This window comes from Sus scrofa, chromosome 2 (assembly GCF_054392235.1).
Source record: "Sus scrofa isolate SSC_HxYL_T2T_F1_AM1 chromosome 2, Sscrofa_HxYL_maternal_Yorkshire_Landrace_v2.0, whole genome shotgun sequence".
Lineage (NCBI taxonomy): Eukaryota > Metazoa > Chordata > Mammalia > Artiodactyla > Suidae > Sus > Sus scrofa.
Genome location: NC_139384.1, coordinates 119,089,906 through 119,107,820, shown reverse-complemented (window position 1 = coordinate 119,107,820; position 17,915 = coordinate 119,089,906). Strand labels below are relative to the sequence as shown.

The 17,915-nt window shown below is 36.8% G+C and overlaps 1 protein-coding gene across 13 annotated transcripts in view; it reads left to right on the top strand.

The window, feature by feature from the left end:
* Positions 1–17,915, top strand: part of GIN1 (gypsy retrotransposon integrase 1) — a 35,683-nt gene that overhangs the window by 3,738 nt on the left and 14,030 nt on the right. For 5 of the 13 annotated variants that reach the window (XR_014838449.1, XR_014838450.1, XM_085014189.1 and 2 more), the window contains exons 2-4: positions 7,004–7,149; positions 8,714–8,907; positions 11,775–12,080. Coding sequence is in view for 10 of the 13 variants with exons in the window: in XM_085014189.1 (XP_084870315.1) it covers positions 7,011–7,149; positions 8,714–8,907; positions 11,775–12,080 (639 nt within the window). In the remaining 3 variants the exon portion in view is untranslated. Of the gene's footprint in view, positions 1–7,003; positions 7,150–8,713; positions 8,908–11,774; positions 12,081–17,915 lie in introns of those variants that run through there. The other 8 variants (XR_014838451.1, XM_085014192.1, XM_021084588.2 and 5 more) reach the window with 5 other exon arrangements.

The following is a 17,915-nucleotide window of genomic DNA, read 5'->3' as shown; positions in this document are numbered from 1 at the left end:
CATTTTAATAACTGGATTTTTTTTTATTACATTAACCCTAATGTTCCTAGTCAGATTCTTTAACCACTGAGCCACGATGGGAACTCCTTGCCCATTTTAATAACTGGATTTTTTTTTTTATTACTGAGCTTTGAGAGTTCTTTATAAATTTTGAGTCCAGTTTATTTAATATGTGTGCTATAAATATTTTCTCCCAGCTTTGACTTCTCTATTTTCTTAACATTGCCTTTAAGAGAACAAAAGTTTTAATTTTTTCTGTTTGCCATCTGGAAGTAGCAAAGCTACTAGCCTAAGCTCACAAAATTTTCTTTTATCTTGTCTTCTAGAAGTTCTCTAGCATTATGTTTTACATTTAGGCCTGTGATCCATTGTGATTAATTTTAATTTCTACATATGATGGAAGGTATGAGTTGAGATTCATCTTTTTTCATATGGATATTTATTTCGTTGCTACAACCTCATTTGTTGTAAATATACTTTCTCTGTTAAATTACCTTGGCACCTTTTTCAAAAAAATTAATTAATGCCATTGCTGTGTGGCCATGTTTCTGGACACTCTATTCTGTTGAACAGATCAGTGGTTATCATTTTGACAGTACTATACAGTCTTATAGCCTGGTAGCCTTAAAGGAACCAGGTAATATAAAATTTTTCAACCATATTCTTTTTTTTCAAGCTTGTTTAAGCTGAGTCCTTTTGTTTTCCATATCAATTTTAGAATCAGCTTGTCAGTTTCTACAAAAGAGCTTGTCGGGTCTCTGATTACATTGTACTGATTCTTTAGATCAGTTTGGGGAGAGTTGACCCAGTTTTTTCTCATTGTTAGTATGGGAGCGACTCTTTCCAGCTCTCTCTGTTCTAGACAGAAGCGTCTATGTGAAGTTTTAAATGCTATTTCAGAAAGGAATAGTTTACTTCCATTGTTGAGTATTTTAATTTACCAATTTCAATCTAAATTAAACACTTGAAGCTTTTTTTCTTATCTGGAAAATGGGATATTGAATCACAATCTCTGGGCTTCCTTTCAGTGCTATATTAATATGTTCTTTAGTGGAGATCTAATTTTCCAGTGTGTGATGTGGTATATTTAATTTTTCAAAAATTCTGTTCACCTTTCCCTTCTTCTTGAAGATTAAATATATTTTAATACCCTTTTCTATATTGTAATTTTGTGAAAAATGCCAAAAAATAGAAATAGTGAAATAAACTAACTTTCCTGGTAATAATAATTGGTCTTTCAAATTAGAAAGCCTTTTTCCTGAACTTGTTGGAAGTTAGAAATATATACATCTTCAAGAATAATGTGTATGTTTTAAGAAGTGTAAAAATTAATTCTACAAAGAGAAAATGAAATACATAGTAAAATTTTTCTTCTGTAAAATTATCTGTTGCCTTTTTTTCTTTATTTAGGAAGGGCTTAGAAAAGAGATATGAGGAATTGACCTGATAGGTGCTTTTTGTTAGGCACTTATGGAGCTTAGTATTTATATTATCTATCTGCCAGGTTTCTTTGGTTCCAGTTTAAAGATTACAAAAAACTCTTAGTCTATACCTCTGAGTGACCTATAATTTATTAACATGTGTTATAAGTCTACAACCTTTCCTTAACATTCAAAAATTTAACTTAATAAATATAATTTGTATTTACTTGTTAAATGCCTTAACTCACAGTTGTGAAACTGTGTGCCGAGGCTTCCCAGGACATCAAGTGAATTCACAGGGTACCACTTTCAAAGGAAATACAGCTGTATTCACCATCTATCAGATCCCTTGTAGGCTACTAGGTTGAGGTAGTTCACAGTTTGAACATAAAGTCAACTACATTTCTTTCTTCATATCCTTGCAAAACTGGTTTCTGGATGTTTGCTCTGGTAACAGTGCAAATACTGCATGAAAATCGGTGTGGATGAAGAAATGAGGTGGCAGTGTCTAATTTGATTCCAAGGTTTGAGAAGTTGTACACTGACCAGAGGTACATGCATGCCATTAGTAACTGTAGTTACCTCAGTGCTATAGACTGAATATTTGTGTCCCCTCAAAATTCATATGTCGAAATTCTAAACCCTAATCTGAAGGTATTCGGAGGTGGGAGCCTTTGGTAGGTGGTTAGATCCTGAGGGTAGAACACACAAGAAGGGGTAAGTGTCTTTATAAAAGAAGAGCTCAGAGAGCTCCATGGCCCCTCTACCATGTGAGACAGAGCAGAGATGCCATTTATGAACCAGAAGGCAAGCTCTTACCAGACACTGAATCCACCAGCTTGTTCTTAAACTTTCCAGCCTCCAGAACTGTGAGAAACAAATGTTTGTTATTTTTAAGCCACCTTGTCTATGGTACATTATTGTAGTAGCCCAAATGGAGTTAAAACTTAGAAGAGTGAGGTTTTTAAGTATAAGGGCAAAATGTAAACATCCCCATGATTTGTGCAGATATTCATGTTTTCCAGTGGCCACTTTTTTTCCTGCCAGTTACTATTACCCACATCACTCTGTTTTTTAGTACTTGTACTTCCTTTGAGGTGTGAGATTTTGGTCTTTTGCTCCTGTGGGCTTTATAGAGGCCTGAAAAAGGATTCTCCCCTTTTCTTTTTAATGCCCTGCAGGAATTTTGCAATCTTTACTTATTTATGAAATGGAAGCAACAAAGGATTGTTACCCTTTTTTTAAAAAAAATAAACTTCATCTTCCTAGATACACCATGCTTCTAATGGCTAGGCTGGGATGTTTTATACTTATATTTTCTTTCTTTCTCCCTTTCTTCTTTTCCTTCTTCCTTTCCTTCTTTCTTTGCCACATGGCGTTCCTGAGCCAACAGTCAGACCTGAGCCACAGTTACAACCCATGCCTCAGCTGCAGCAACACCAGATCCTTTAACCCACTGCGCCAGGCCAGGAATCAGACCTGCGATCTAGTGCTACAGAGACATTGCTGATCCCATTGAACCACAGCAGGAACTCCACTATAGTTTCCTTTGAGATGATTTAGAACTTTGGTGGTCCCAAAAGCCACTAAGGGAAAACAATAATTGGGATCGTATATAGTATATTATAAATTTTACAGAGTATAGACCATAATGATTCAATCTAAACTGAGAAAGGGCAGATCTGTCTCTTGGAAGAGCTTGTGTCAGTATAAAAAATGAATTTTTCTTGTTCGTTATTTGGTTTTTTAAGAGTTAAGGAGAATTAATACAGAGCTAGAATGACAGGCAGGCAAGTTGATATAGACTGACAGTCTATTCCCTACTGAAACCACACAAGCCTTCCAAAGTTGAAAATTAATGAAGGGTGTAAGTTTGCCACAGAATGCTTTGGCAGAGAAGGGCTATAGATAGGATGCCATGAAAATAAAGGCATCAGGGAGTCTCATATGACAGATAGGGGTTGGAAAGAATTAGTGCTTTACCACAATTAGTTTGAAAAGCAGAAAGATTAGAGCAACATGAAATGGAAAACAGTAAAAGTGTCTACAGGACAAGGACTGAATATATACAGGGTTAAACATCTGGATGCCTGTACTGTTTCCAGTGGGGTTATTATGACTATAAAACATCTTCAAACATTTTTACACGTCTTTTGATAGTAATGTACTCATTTCACTAGGATATAAACTTAAAAATGGAATTGCCAAGTCCTTAGAGTAAACATATGTTTAGCTTTAGAAAAAAGTGTCAGTTTTCCAAAGTGGCTATAACATTTTATAGTTCTGCAAACAATGTATGAGAGACAATGTATGTCTTCACAACACCTAGCGTTGTCAGTGTTTTTATTTATTTGTTTGGCTGCACCTGCAGCATGGAGAAGTTACCCTGTGAAGGATCGAACCCAAGCCACAGCAGTGACCCCAATCCTTAACCACTAGGCTACCAGGAGCCCTGAGTCTGTGTTTTTAAATTTAGCCTTTTTGATAGTGTACAGTTGTAAATCACTGTGGCTTTATTTTACATTGCCCTAAGGAATAATGATGTTGAGGACATTTTCACTTGCTTATTAACTATTTGGATATTCTCTTCTCTGAAATGTCATGTAAGATTTCTTTCCCCATTTTTTAACTTGAGTTTTATCCTTTTTGATTTGTTGTAGTTCATTATATATGTTGGGTATGAGTGTGTGTGTGCATAAAATGGATATTTTCTCCTTGTTCTATGGATTACCTTTTCCCTTTCTTAATGGTGTCTTGATGAACAGGTTTTGATTTTAATGAAATTCAGCTTGTTACAGTTTTTTTTTTCTTTTGTGAATAGTGCTTTTTGTGCCCTGTTTAAGAACTCTTTGCTTTTCCCAAGGTTTTGAAGATCTTTTCCTGTGTTTCCCTCTGAAGTTTACAGTTTACTTTTCACATTTAGGTGTATGATTTATCTGGAATTGATTTTGTGGAAGATGTAGATAGGTGATTAATATTCATTTTTTTTCTGATGAAGATATCCAATTGCTTCAGACTGTCTCTTCCCCCATTGTATTGATGCCATGTTATAAATTAATTGATTGCATACATGTGAATTTAATTCTGGACTCCCTGTTCTGTTTCAGTGACCTATTTGTCTATCCTTATGCTAATACTTCACTGTTTTGTTTAGTGTAGTTCTATAGACACTCTTAAAATCTGATTCAATCATTTTTGAGATGTTTTAAGAACTATGATAAGGTACATTTGTTTGATTTAGGAGTACAGCCATTTATTGTAAAATGAAAACAAAATTATATGTTTAATTGAAAGTGAATTAAACTTAGAATAAGCTAATTGTTTTATAATACTTTATAGAGATAATTAACCCAGTTTTTAGGTTATGATAGAATTAGCTTTACAGAACCTTTCCTTTTTTTTTTTTCCTTTCTTTTTGTTCTTTGTGTGACCTGTAGCATGTGGAAGTTCCCCGGCCAGTGATTGAACCTGCACCACAGCAGTGACCCAAGCCATTGCAGTGACAACACCAGATCATTAACCTGCTGAGCCACAAGAGAACTCTAGAATCTTTGCTTTTAATATGGCGTACACTTTATGCTAACTTAAGGTTAAGGGATGTTAGAATGTACTGATATTCCAAAGTTATGAAAAGATCAGAAAGATGGCTATTGAACATGAAAACTACTGTATCATTAGAGAAGAGACTTATTAAGAGGCTATTTAAACCAAAGTTCATAGGCATAGTCTATTCTGCTTTGTTCTAACATTCTGTCTGTAGTAATATTTTCTTTTAGCCTTATCCCTAGGTCTTCTAGTGATTAGAAAACATCCACATTGTTTTCAAAAATTAAAAATTGTAAGCATTTGTAGCAATTACAGTCCTAGCAGAAAACAGCAGATTTACTCTGCTAGGATTTTAAAAGAAAATTTTATAAATCTCCTATTTATCGGCATATGATAGAAAGGGTCAAAGAAACCACTGTGGCACTTGGAAACTAGGGACAGCAGAAAATAGTTATCACCTCTAGAGCTGAAGAGGCAAGCAGAAATGTTATAGACTTCCACTGAGAACTAGAGACACAGAAGATGAGCTTCCTGACAGGAGCTATGGTTGTAGAGGGTTTGTAGCTTAAACCAAGGATGGACCTGAGAAATAAATACCCTGATCTCTTTCTTATGCATTCTCATTTGCCTGGTCATTGGCCTCCCATTGGACAAATCCAACCAGAAAACTATAAATGCATTTTATAAGGGTTAGTCTCAGAGTTCCTGCTGTGGCGAAGCTGAAACAAATCTGATCAGTAACCATAAGGTTGCAGGTTCTATCCCTGGCTTCCCTTGGTGGGTTAAGTATCCAGCGTTGCCATGAGCCGTGGTGTAGGTCACAGACATGGCTTGGATTCCACATTGCTGTGGCTATGGCTGGCAGCTGTAGCTATGATTCGACCCCTAGCCTGGGAACCGCCATACCCTCGACCCTTAAAAAAAAAAAAAAAGCAGGAAGTAAGGGTCAGTCTCTTAGGGTATAGCAGCAGGGAGAGAAAGGCCAAAAATAGATCTGGATGGGTAGGGATGGTGGCAACAGAATAACCAGAATACAGTAGTTCCTTTTGACTGAAAATGTGAAAGAAATGTTTCTTTGTGTGTGTGTGTCTGTCTGTCCTTTTAGGGCTGTACCCATGGCATATGGAGGTTCCCAGGCTAGGGGTTGAATCGGAGCTGTAGGCGCAGGCCTACACCACAGCCACAGCAATGCGGGATCCAAGCTGCATCTGCGACCTACACCACAGCTCATGGCAACACTGGATCCTTGACCCACTGAGCGAGGCCAGGGATCGAACCCCCGCATCCTCATGGATGCTGGTCGGGTTTGTTAACCACTGAGCCATGACAGGAACTCCTGAAAGAAAAGTTTCTTATGCTGCTTGAGGTCTGAAAGAGAAGTTTGTTTTGTTTTGGCCAATGCAGCCAGATTTTTCTTTATAACATAGAGAAAACACATAGACCAAAAATCTTTTCAAGAAGAATTACATGCAGTTCAGAAAAGCGTAGGAGATCTATAGCTAAATACTACTAAATATCTTTTTGATGTTTATTGTTTGAACATTTCCAAAATATATCTTTCTCAAAATGATTTGAGTAGATTTTTTTTTTGCATTTGCAATGACCATGAATATATTTAGAAGTAATACAAAACTGCATTTCTCCCCTAATAACCTATCATTTGTTTAATGTCACATTACAGAACCATCCTATATAAGTAACATTTCAACTAATGGTAATAAGAGACTTTAAGCAAAACTTTTTAAAGTGTACTTGCTCATTTCCTTTTTTCTCAGTGTGTGGAAAATTTTCAGTATTTCTTTTCACATGGAAAGAGACAAGATAATGTGTCATGTTGTATCTCAAAAATAGCATTTGAGTATTTTAGTTCACATACATCACACTGTTCCTCTTCTGTACTACAATTATCTCTGTCACAGATAATATTCCGGGAATGTTCAATTCATACGTAGGCAAAAATATGACAGAAGCCTGAACTGAAATAGCAACCAAATTAGCTTATCATTTAAATCATATCTGTAAATGCCTTTACCTAGGTTCATAATGGTTCGTAGTGGAAAAAATGGTGACCTCCATCTTAAACAGATTGCATATTATAAACGAACTGGTGAATATCATCCAACTACACTGCCGAGTGAGAGAAGTGGCATAAGAAGAGCAGCAAAAAAATTTGTCTTCAAAGGTAAAATTAATGCCCCCAATCTTTTGTATAGAATTTATATAAATGCTTTTCCATATATAGTTCTTTGTGGAATCCTGAGAATTTCTGTAGTAAATGGTTGTTGCTTAACAATTGCTGTTAAATTGATAATGCCACTTAGTAGAAAGCAAAATAAAAATCACATGGAAGCTAACTGAAGCCCTGTAAGCATGAAAAGCGCATTTCAAATCACAGAAAATGATACCATGAAAAAACAAAACACCTGAATTTTACCTCATCTGCTTTTGTTCTCAGATGGTTCCTACTCTGCTGGTGCACTGGCAAGAACCCGTGTCACTCTGAATTAAGAACTTATTTGATGTTTAGTATGAAAATTTTGACAAAGTTAACTTGTTTACTGTATTTATTTCTGCAGTTCCTCCCAGGGCCATTAAATAGTCTCAGGATCATATTAATTTTTGAGTTCCTAATCCCCCTGAGTGAATTAAAATATTTGAAAGGTGGTAGAATATTTATCTTGAAAGATTATGATAATTTTCTCCTCTTTCTCTTCCTCCTCCAAAGGGGAAGAGAAGTTCAAGATGAGATAAGCAGGAAGTACAGTCACCAGATGACTAAATGAGTGTTGGTGCTGTTAATGGGAATTTTGCCTCTAGTTACAGAATCACGCTTTTTCTCAGAGCAGGTCAAGAAAATTATAATAAATACCTCATTTCTCCCTAGTTCTTCCAATAACTCCCTTAAGCTTAAGAACGGGCACACCTATTATGTCTTAGACAAAAGAGGATGCATTCATTCCTTTTATCTTTTATGCAACCGAATGTTTACTGGATTCCTATAGTGTGCCAGAACATTTTAGCCCTGGGGGATACATTGATGACTAAAATAAGGCTCCTGCCCTTAAGCTGCTTACTTTCTAATTAAAGTTAGGAAAGTTCCACCCACCATGCACTTAATGAAGCACACTAGTAGCTTAATGATGTATTCTGGAGTTTGAATAGCTCCTCATCCACACTGAAGAAGTCACAATTCTCTCCCTGCCCTGATAGTTCCCAGCCATTGACTCTTCTTAGGTGTCTCCAAAGGAAAACAGAGAACTGTCCTGAGGATTAAGGTTCCCGACTTTCTTGACTTTACCAACCCTACCAAATCCAGAAAAACTTGGTTTTGGCATTTGGTTGCTTACAAAAATACATTTATGATGAAATTCTGTTTCAGAAAGTTCTATTCCAGAAGTTGCTTATTTCTGTACATAATTTAATTCATACCATTTTGGGGAGGTTCCTCCTGCAAGTATTTTCTAGTTTGATTACTCCCATAATTTCATACTTCCATATTGATCATGTGCTGCAGTAAACATGCTAGCTCTGCTTGTTTTGATAGCTACAAAATTATAGCATCTAGTTCTCCTACATATCTAGTAAGTGCAACACCTGAGGGCCTTTCAGATTGTATGGTATTCTATCTTAGAGGGAGAAAAATTTAACTAAAACACCCTTAGGTTTGAAGATAAGACTATGATTATATTAAAACTATATAGATGTCTAAAAATTGCAGTTATGATTTTGGTTGTTGTTTATTCCAGGAAAAAAGCTGTTTTATGTTGGAAAAGACCGAAAACAAAATCGTTTGGTAATTGTTTCAGAAGAAGAAAAAAAGAAAGTCCTAAGAGAATGCCATGAAAATGACACTGGAGCCCATCATGGCATATCCAGAACCCTTACTCTAGTGGAATCCAGTTACTATTGGACTTCTGTGACCAATGATGTCAAACAGTGGGTATGGCTTACGTATTTAGAATATTTTGAATAATGTATTTGTAGTATATCCAAAAGTTATATTGCTGCAGATTAACTCTAGATACCACTTCTCATTAAGTACTTTTTTATGGGTAGTTTCTGTACAAAAACATTTAAAAGCTTATTTCCCTTCAAAAATCTTAGTCACTGAAGTATAATTTGAACTAGAACAAAGCATATTTAAATATTTGAAAATACCATGTTTAAATAGATTGTTTGGACCCGGATTTTCATCATTGAATTATTTTGTGAAGGCAGAATTTAAATGGGACTGAAATTCCTTTGGCTAAAACTAAATCATTACCTCTTTGATTGCAGTTATATAGTCTTTTCTTGAGAGGAATATGTGTTCATAATAAGTCAGGCCCAGTAAGTGTTCCCAGTAAGTGTTCTCATTTTTGTGCCTATATTATCTTGATGTAGAAAATGTCAAATGTGGTAGAAACCCAAAACCAACTAAATGCAAAATTAAGTTGCAAACATAATGAAATTAGTCTTGAGTTTTATAACTTTATACCCATTAGGACCTTCAGCTTCTTCTAACAGAGTATTTGCCTAGGAATTCTGGGATTCTTACTGGTAGGTCAACTGAGCCCTCCTCTTTCTGTGTGTTCTAAATGGCGAATGGTAGGAATTCCTTGGTATGTATGTGAGATCCCTTTAATAATTGTAGTAGTGCATTTGAATGACTGTCATTTCAGTCACAGAGAGTTAAACCAACATTTAGGTTAAATAAATATCATTTGTGATTATTAGGTTATGACTCTGTGCAGGTATTCCAAACCCTCAGTATTTGTATTCACCACTAGTACTTGCCATACATTTCTTTACAGATATTCAATAAAATATTTGTCAAATATCATTTGAGAATGGATATGATTTTTGAAAACAAGGTTATTTGTGAAGATAACTAGTTTAAGTTAGAAAATAAATTTTTGATCAAAAGTAACCATAATGTAGAGTTCCCTGGTAGCCTAGCAGATTAAGAATCTGGCAGTATTACTGCTGTGGTGTGGGTTCGATCGCCTGCCCTGGAACTTTTGCAGGCCATAGGCATGGCCAACAACAACAGAAAGTAACTATAATGCAGTAAGATCACTGTAAAAATTTGGTCAGGACTTGGTCTGAAAATAGTTTCCAAAGTGGAATTCTAGAAATAATGTTGAACAGTAGAATCATCCATAAGTTAATCAGTTGATCTCATCTCACTTAAATTAGCTACATGACAGCCTAGGCTTTGTTTTTGTTCATTCTCTCTCCCTAGGTCCTAGAGGAATTTCTGGCATTTATAAATATTGTTTGAATAAAGTTATATTTTAGTAAATACTATTAGATGAATGAATGAACTTACTAGAGTGATAACTTTTAAGGAAAAAATATTTTTTCTTTTAGAAATTATATACTCACATACTGATTTAAAATTACAGCAAACTGGAGTTCCCGTCGTGGCGCAGTGGTTAACGAATCCGACTAGGAACCATGAGGTTGCAGGTTCGGTCCCTGCCCTTGCTCAGTGGGTTAACGATCCGACGTTGCCATGAGCTGTGGTGTAGGTTGCAGACGTGGCTTGGATCCCGCGTTGCTGTGGCTCTGGCGTAGGCCGGTGGCTCCAGCTCCGATTCAACCCCTAGCCTGGGAACCTCCACATGCCGCGGGAGCGGCCCAAGAAATAGCAACAACAACAACAAAAAAAGACAAAAGACAAAAAAATAAAAAAATAAAAAATAAATAAATAAAATAAAATTACAGCAAACTTTTTTTTTTCTTTTAAGGACCCCACCTGTGGCAAATGGAAGTTTCCAGGCAAGGGGTCAAATCCAGCTGCAGCTACTGTCCTACACCCCAGCAACCCAAAATCTGAGCCGCATCTGTGACCTATACCACAGCTCATGCGCAATGCCGGATCCTTAACCCACTGAGCAAGGAACACCAGGGATCTCCATGGCTCCTAGTCAGTTATTAAACTGCTGAGCCATGATGGGAACTCTGCAAACTTGTTTTAAGATCTATTCATTTAGGAGTTCCCGTCATGGCTCAGTGGTTAATGAATCCGACTAGGAACCATGGGGTTGCGGGTTTGATCCCTGGCTTTTTTCAGTGGGTTAAGGATCCGGTGTTGCCGTGAGCTGTGGTGTAGGTCACAGACGTGGCTCAGATCCCGTGTTGCTATGGTGTAGGCCGGCGGCTACAGCTCCAATTTTACCCCTAGCCTGGGAACCTCCATATGCCTTGGGAAGCGGCCCTAGAAAAGACAAAAAAAAAAAAAAAAAAAAAAAAAAAAAAAAGATCTATTCATTTAATATTTATTGATTGTAAACCAAAATTATGTTCCATATGAATAAGATCCCTTGGATGGTCATTGAATAGCAGTGGCAAGTAATATTTGCTTATCATTCTGAATAGGTTTTATTTTATTCTGAAAATAATCCTAAAGTTTCTCTTTCTTTTTTTTTTTTTTGTCTTTTTGTCTTTTTTGTTGTTGTTGCTATCTCTTGGGCCGCTTCCACGGCATATGGAGGTTCCCAGGCTAGGGGTTGAATCGGAGCTGGAGCCACCGGCCTACGCCAGAGCCACAGCAACGCGGGATCCGAGCCGCGTCTGCAACCTACACCACAGCTCACAGCAACGCCGGATCCTTAACCCACTGAGCAAGGGCAGGGACCGAACCTGCAACCTCATAGTTCCTAGTCGGATTCGTTAACCACTGCGCCACGACGGGAACTCCTAAAGTTTCTCTTTCAAAGTACAAAATACCTACTAACCAGTTCAGATTTATAAGACTGCTTTTATTGAATTGAATATATTAACATTTTTATATATTTTCTTTATTGTATATCTGTTTTATAGGTATATGCTTGTCAGCATTGCCAAGTGGCAAAAAATACGGTAATTCTAGCACCTAAACAGCATCTTCTCAAGGTAGAGAATCCATGGAGTATAGTTACTGTTGATCTGATGGGCCCATTTCATATGAGCAGCAGAAGTCATGTATATGCTATAATCATGACAGATCTGTTCACAAAATGGGTTGTGATTTTGCCTCTGTGTGATGTTTCAGCATCAGAAGTTTCTAAAGCTATTACCAATATATTTTTCTTATATGGACCTCCTCAGAAAATAATAATGGACCAAAGAGATGAGTTCATTCATCAGGTAAGACAAACTACTTAGATCTAGGGGCATATTTTATTTACCTTTTAGCCCAGCACACCTTACTATTAAATTTAATAGTTTAAATTCCTACAGATATAGAGATTTAATATTGTATAGTACAAAGGTAGTTGAACTGAAAATTAAGAAACCAAGATTTTCGTACTTACTGTGACACTAAATAATTGTAAACCTATCTTCATGTTTCTTGAAACTAAAATGAGGAGGTTGGAGCACATTGTCTTTTTTGGCTTCCAGCTTAAAATTGTGATTGATGTTTTAGGAGTGATTAAATGGAGAAATCATCATGTTCATGAATGAGATTATTCAGTATTGAAAGATTTCAATTTTTCCCAAATCAGAATTAATTTATGTAATTAATGGATTTCTAACTGGCATTAAAAATGAGGGAGATTTTTTTCCCCTTGCCCTGGCTTTTATCCACATTAAAGTTAACTGGAAAGAATAAGCAGGTGGGAATATATACAAAAATTCTAAAACAGGAATATAACTAGAACACTTAAAGCCTATTAAATTTTTATAATTGATAGGATATTGGTGTAAGAAAATAACTATACTGTCTAGTAGTTAGGTCTGGTGCCAGGGTGTCCCTGAAATTATCTCCAGGTTTTATAATTCACTAGGAGGGATCAGCAGATAGTCCTACTCATGGCTAAAATTATTATGATTGTGTCAAATCAGCAGAGAAAAGGCTCATGGGGATAAGTCCAAGGGAAATGAGGTACAAGCTTCTAAGCCATCCCCTCCCAGTGAAATCACCCTGGACATGTTTAATTCTCCCAGCAAGGAGTTGAGCAACACATGTAAAATGTTGTCTACCAGGGAAGCTCATTAGAAACTCAGTGTTAGGGAGTTCCCGTCGTGGCGCAGTGATTAACGAATCCGACTAGGAACCATGAGGTTGCGGGTTCGATCCCTGCCCTTGCTCAGTGGGTTAAGGATCCAGCGTTGCCATGAGCTGTGGTGTAGGTCGCAGATGTGGCTCGGATCCCGCGTTGCTGTGGCTCTGGTGTAGGCTGGCAGCTACAGCTCCGATTAGACCCCTAGCCTAGGAACCTCCCATGTGCTGTGGGAGCAGCCCAAGAAAAGGCAAAACGACAAAAAATAAATAAATTAAAAAAAAAAAACAAAAAACTCAGTGTTAGGATTTTTATTGGGAGCCAGTCACATAGGCACCAAAAATTCTAGACTCTAAAAGGAAAGGTATTCAGCATAAACCACCTTGTTGATATAAACAGTTTAGTCACTGAAAGCCACTCTTACTGGTTAGGGAACAGTGGAAAGCCTCACAAAATCCAAGTTCCCAGATACCAGCCAAGGGCCATTCTTGTAGCAGGCCTTTTGAGGAAAGCAGCCTTAGTGCAGCTGGGTTAGTACATTTTCTGCACAGATCTAAACAACTTAGTTAATATTTATGTCCTAACTACTTAACCCTTTAAAAAAATAGTAGTTATAAATTCAAAGAAAAAATTTTTGTTTCATTCTTAAATAACCGCAGTTACTTATTAATGGGATGTGACCACTAGTGACCACTGCTCAGCTTTGCAAACCTTGCAAACAGATTGGACACTGCTATCCTTGTTTCCTGTTTCAGACTAATTTTATTGTTGCTTTTTATCATAGCACCTACCAAAAAACAGTTCTGTAAAGATACAACATCATCAAACGGAATGAAACTATAAACTCCCTTAAGCTGGTAGTTTTCAAAGGGGATGCTCTGGCACAGAGTTTGATAATCATGTTTAAAATGATAGAGCTGGCATTACAAATGGGTGGAGTTAGGGAAGGATTCTTTAATACATTTAACTTAATCAATGGCATAGATAACAAATTTCTAATTATTTCTAGTTATAGGATTTTAGAATTACTATACAACAAAACTTTCCAATAAATCAAAAATTTTTGTTTTTTAATAAAAAAATACAGTTGACTTTTAATTTTTTTTAATTTCTAGAGACTGAGTCAACATTCCAAGCTTAGGGAACAATGGCCTAAATTTAAATGGAAAATCACCAAATTTGGGTCTTTAAAAATTAGAAATTTATATATCATAAAATAACCAAAACATAAAGACCAAGTAATAGACCAAAAAAAAATGTGTGCCACTTTCAGCCTGAGATATTGAAAACCTCATGCTCAGAGTTCCTGCTGTGGCGCAGCGAAAACAAATCCGACTAGGTACCATGAAGATGTGGGTTCGATCCCTGGCCTCGCTCAGTGGGCTAAGGATCTGGTGTTGCCATGAGCTGTGGTGTAGGTGGCAGAAGCGGCTCAGCTCTGGCGTTGCTGTGGCTGTGGTATAGACCAGCAGTTGTAGATCCAATTAGACTCCTAGCCTGGGAATCTCCACATGCCACGGGTGCAGCCCTAAAAAGACAAAAGGCAAAAAAAAAGAAAAGAAAAAAGATAACCTAATGCTCAATTCTACAAGAAACCTCTTACTCTTTCTCTAGAGAATTAACTGAATATTTCAGAGATTACCCTATAAGGAAGTGTATTTTCTCTCATCCAGAATTGCTGAGGCATCTGGTGGGGAACAGTTGCTTTGGAGAGACACCCTGACCTACAGCAGACCTTGTCTGAGCAAGCGGTAAAATTGTTGGGTTAAACAAATCATTAAGCCTTAAATCTGTTTTGTAACTGCAGTATAGTCTTGCCTACCTTAACTAACATAGCAGTCATCTGCAAAATGGGGTGTGCAAAACAGTCTAGTTTGTGAGATGACAATTAGACTTCATTAGACATAATAACAAAGTGAAGCTTTTGCTAATAATGTATACTTATTGATCCTAAACCAATAAGGTAAGTGATTGTGTCATACATGGTACAGGGAAGGTATCTTGAGAGAAAAGTGAGAATTCACAAAATGTAGGAGTCTGCAGTTATTCCCTCACTTATTCTTTTGCTTTAGCAACAGTAATTAAATTTATGGTTATTGTCCAGTTTTTTGCCAAACTACCCTTCATAGAATAGCCAGCTTTAATTTTTTGTTGTTATTTTAGGACCACACACACAATATATGGAAGTTCCCAGGCTAGGGGTCAAATTGGAGCCGTAGCTACCAGCCTAAACCACAGCCACAGCAATGACAATGTCAGATCCTTTAACCTACTGAGTGAGGCCAGGGATCAAACCCACACCCTCATGGATACGAGTCAGGTTTGCTACGACTGAGCCATAATGGGAACTTCCAATCAGGTTTAATTTTCTTGCAGTGCAGCAAGATCATACTAATAATGCAACGACCTATTGACCACAGAAAAATGATAGAGCTGACACATGTAACATCTGGTACTAATGCTTTCATAGACATATTAATGAGATAAAAATAAATATGATCAGATCTGGTAGGAAATTGGCCACCAAAACTTAAAATTAGAAATCTATTTGAAATATTGTCTTATTTCCACCACTTTTTTTTTTTTTTTTTTTTTTTTTTTTTTGCTTTTTAGGACCACACCCTCAGCATATGGAGGTTCCCAGGCTAGGGGTCTAATCAGAGCTACATCTGCAGGCCACAGCCAGAGCCACAGCCACACCAGATCCAAGCCATGTCTGCGACCTACACCACAACTCACCCAACAATGGATCCTTAACCTGCTGAGCAAGGCCAGGGATCGAACCCACAACCTTGTGGTTCCTAGTCAGATTCGTTTCCACTGCACCAAGATGGGAACTCCTTGCTTCCACTTTTATTAATGAAAAGTCTCATTCTAAGTGCATGCAGTGCTTCAAGGTAATAGATAAATGACAAGGAGCCCTTATAAATCTCCAACAGTCTTTCCAGTTATGTTTAAATTCCTATGATAATCCAAGACTTGGAAAATTTTATCAAAAGTAACAATAGATGTTTATAAGCCCTTTTTTAAGGTTTAATAGTGACAGAAAACTAAAAATCACGTGATTGGGAAAATTGGGTTTCGCAGTGATTTAAATGGCTTAAAGGTTACACTGAAAGCCTAATAGTGACAAAATAAAATGTTGTCTTTTGTCTGCAAATGCTAACATAGAAAACACTGCTAAAGTGTTGAAGTAAGATTAGAACATTATATACAATGTAGGAGGTCTGTTATAAAGTTGGATGAAAATACAGATGTTTCTAACATTTCAACTCAGAGTATTTGCTAAATTGTTTCAATAAAATGCACAAAGACCTTTTTATAAACCTCTGAAGAAAAAAGAATGAACATTTTTAAAGGAAAACTTAATTTTAAAAATGTGTCTTATGGAAAACAAGAATTGTAACCACTAATGGAATGTCTGGTTTGATGAGAAAAAAGGCTCTTAGGGTAAAGATATCAAGATAGCATCTCACACACAAATAGATTCACTGGATCAGTTCTAGGCACTTTTTTTTTTTTTTTTTTTTTTTTTTTTGTCTTTTTGCCATTTCTTGGGCCACTGTCTCGGCATATGGAGGTTCCCAGGCTAGGGTCGAATCAGAGCTGTAGCCATCAGCCTATGCCAAAGCCACAGCAACGTGGGATCCGAGCTGTGTCTGCAACCTACACCACAGCTCACGGCAGTGCCAGATCCTTAACCCACTGAGCAAAGCCAGGGATCGAACCCCCAACCTCATGGTTCCTAGTCGAATTCGTTAACCACTGAGCCACGACAGGAACTCCTAGGCAACTTCTTAAAACAAAGAAGTTGATGCCCTTTCCAAAAGTCAATGATTTAAGACCATTAATTATGACCCCAGGTTGAAACTGACCCAAATGGCACCTGTTTTCTGGGATATCTTTAGAGAAAGCAGCCTAAATTAGTACATATTAAGTAGGAATTGTATTCCATTTCAAGTAACAAAAACCCCTTTCTCTTCCCTCCAATATATAAACTCCAGTAAAAGTTTATTTTATACTTAGGGACAAGAAGGCCAGGTCGCCCAGGGTTGGAAGGGTAGAAACTTTGAATGTCATTGGGAACCCATGCTTCTAACATTCTGTTCCACCATCTTTGAGATGTGACTCTCAGTCTTATGCTTATAGTATGGCATGCCTCAAATTCTGTATTTCAGGCAGAAAGAAGAGGGAGAGCAATAGGCAATAAAAGCTAAAACCAGCTGAGTCTGCCCAGCAACTTCCCCTTAAGTCTTTCTGGCCAAAACTGTATCACATGACTACCCCAACCTTTAAGAGAGCTTGAAAAATGTTGGGCGGGTTTGGGGGGAGGAGTTGGGGGTTGGTCAGTTCACTTATTTATTAGCTTTGTCTTTTTCAGTCACTCTGATATTACTTCTTTTCTTACAAATAAGCAGCAAGAAATACAATCTTTTTAAAAAGTTTATCAACCAAAATTTTACCCAACCAAAAATAGTAAGAAAAAAATTTTGAAGTATAAGTAAGTTAGGAATAAGTAAGTTATTTTATATTTAACAGGCTTAGTCATTTATATAATATAAATGAGTTTAGAAAACCCATTCTGACTTCTCTTAGGCACTGCACATAATAAATTTTAACAACAAAAATAATAGTAACATTAAGAATTATAAAGTGCTTAATATTTTACTACTTTAAGTACCTTAGAAACATTTATTCATTTAATCCTCAAAAGAGATGTGGGTAGGATTTTCTTCATTTTACAGATGAGGAAACTGAGTACACAGAGGTTTGGTGAGTTGCCCAAGGACATATAGCTGTTCAATACATTATGGAGAAATCGTCTACTGAATTAAAATGTTATCTGAACTCAGAGTTAGTGTTAAATTTTGTTTATGTGTTTCTGGCAAGGCACTTAACTTCCCAAAGCTTCAGCTTCTTATCTGTAAAATGGGGTTAATAATATTACATAAGATTGTTGTAATTATAGTGACTGTAA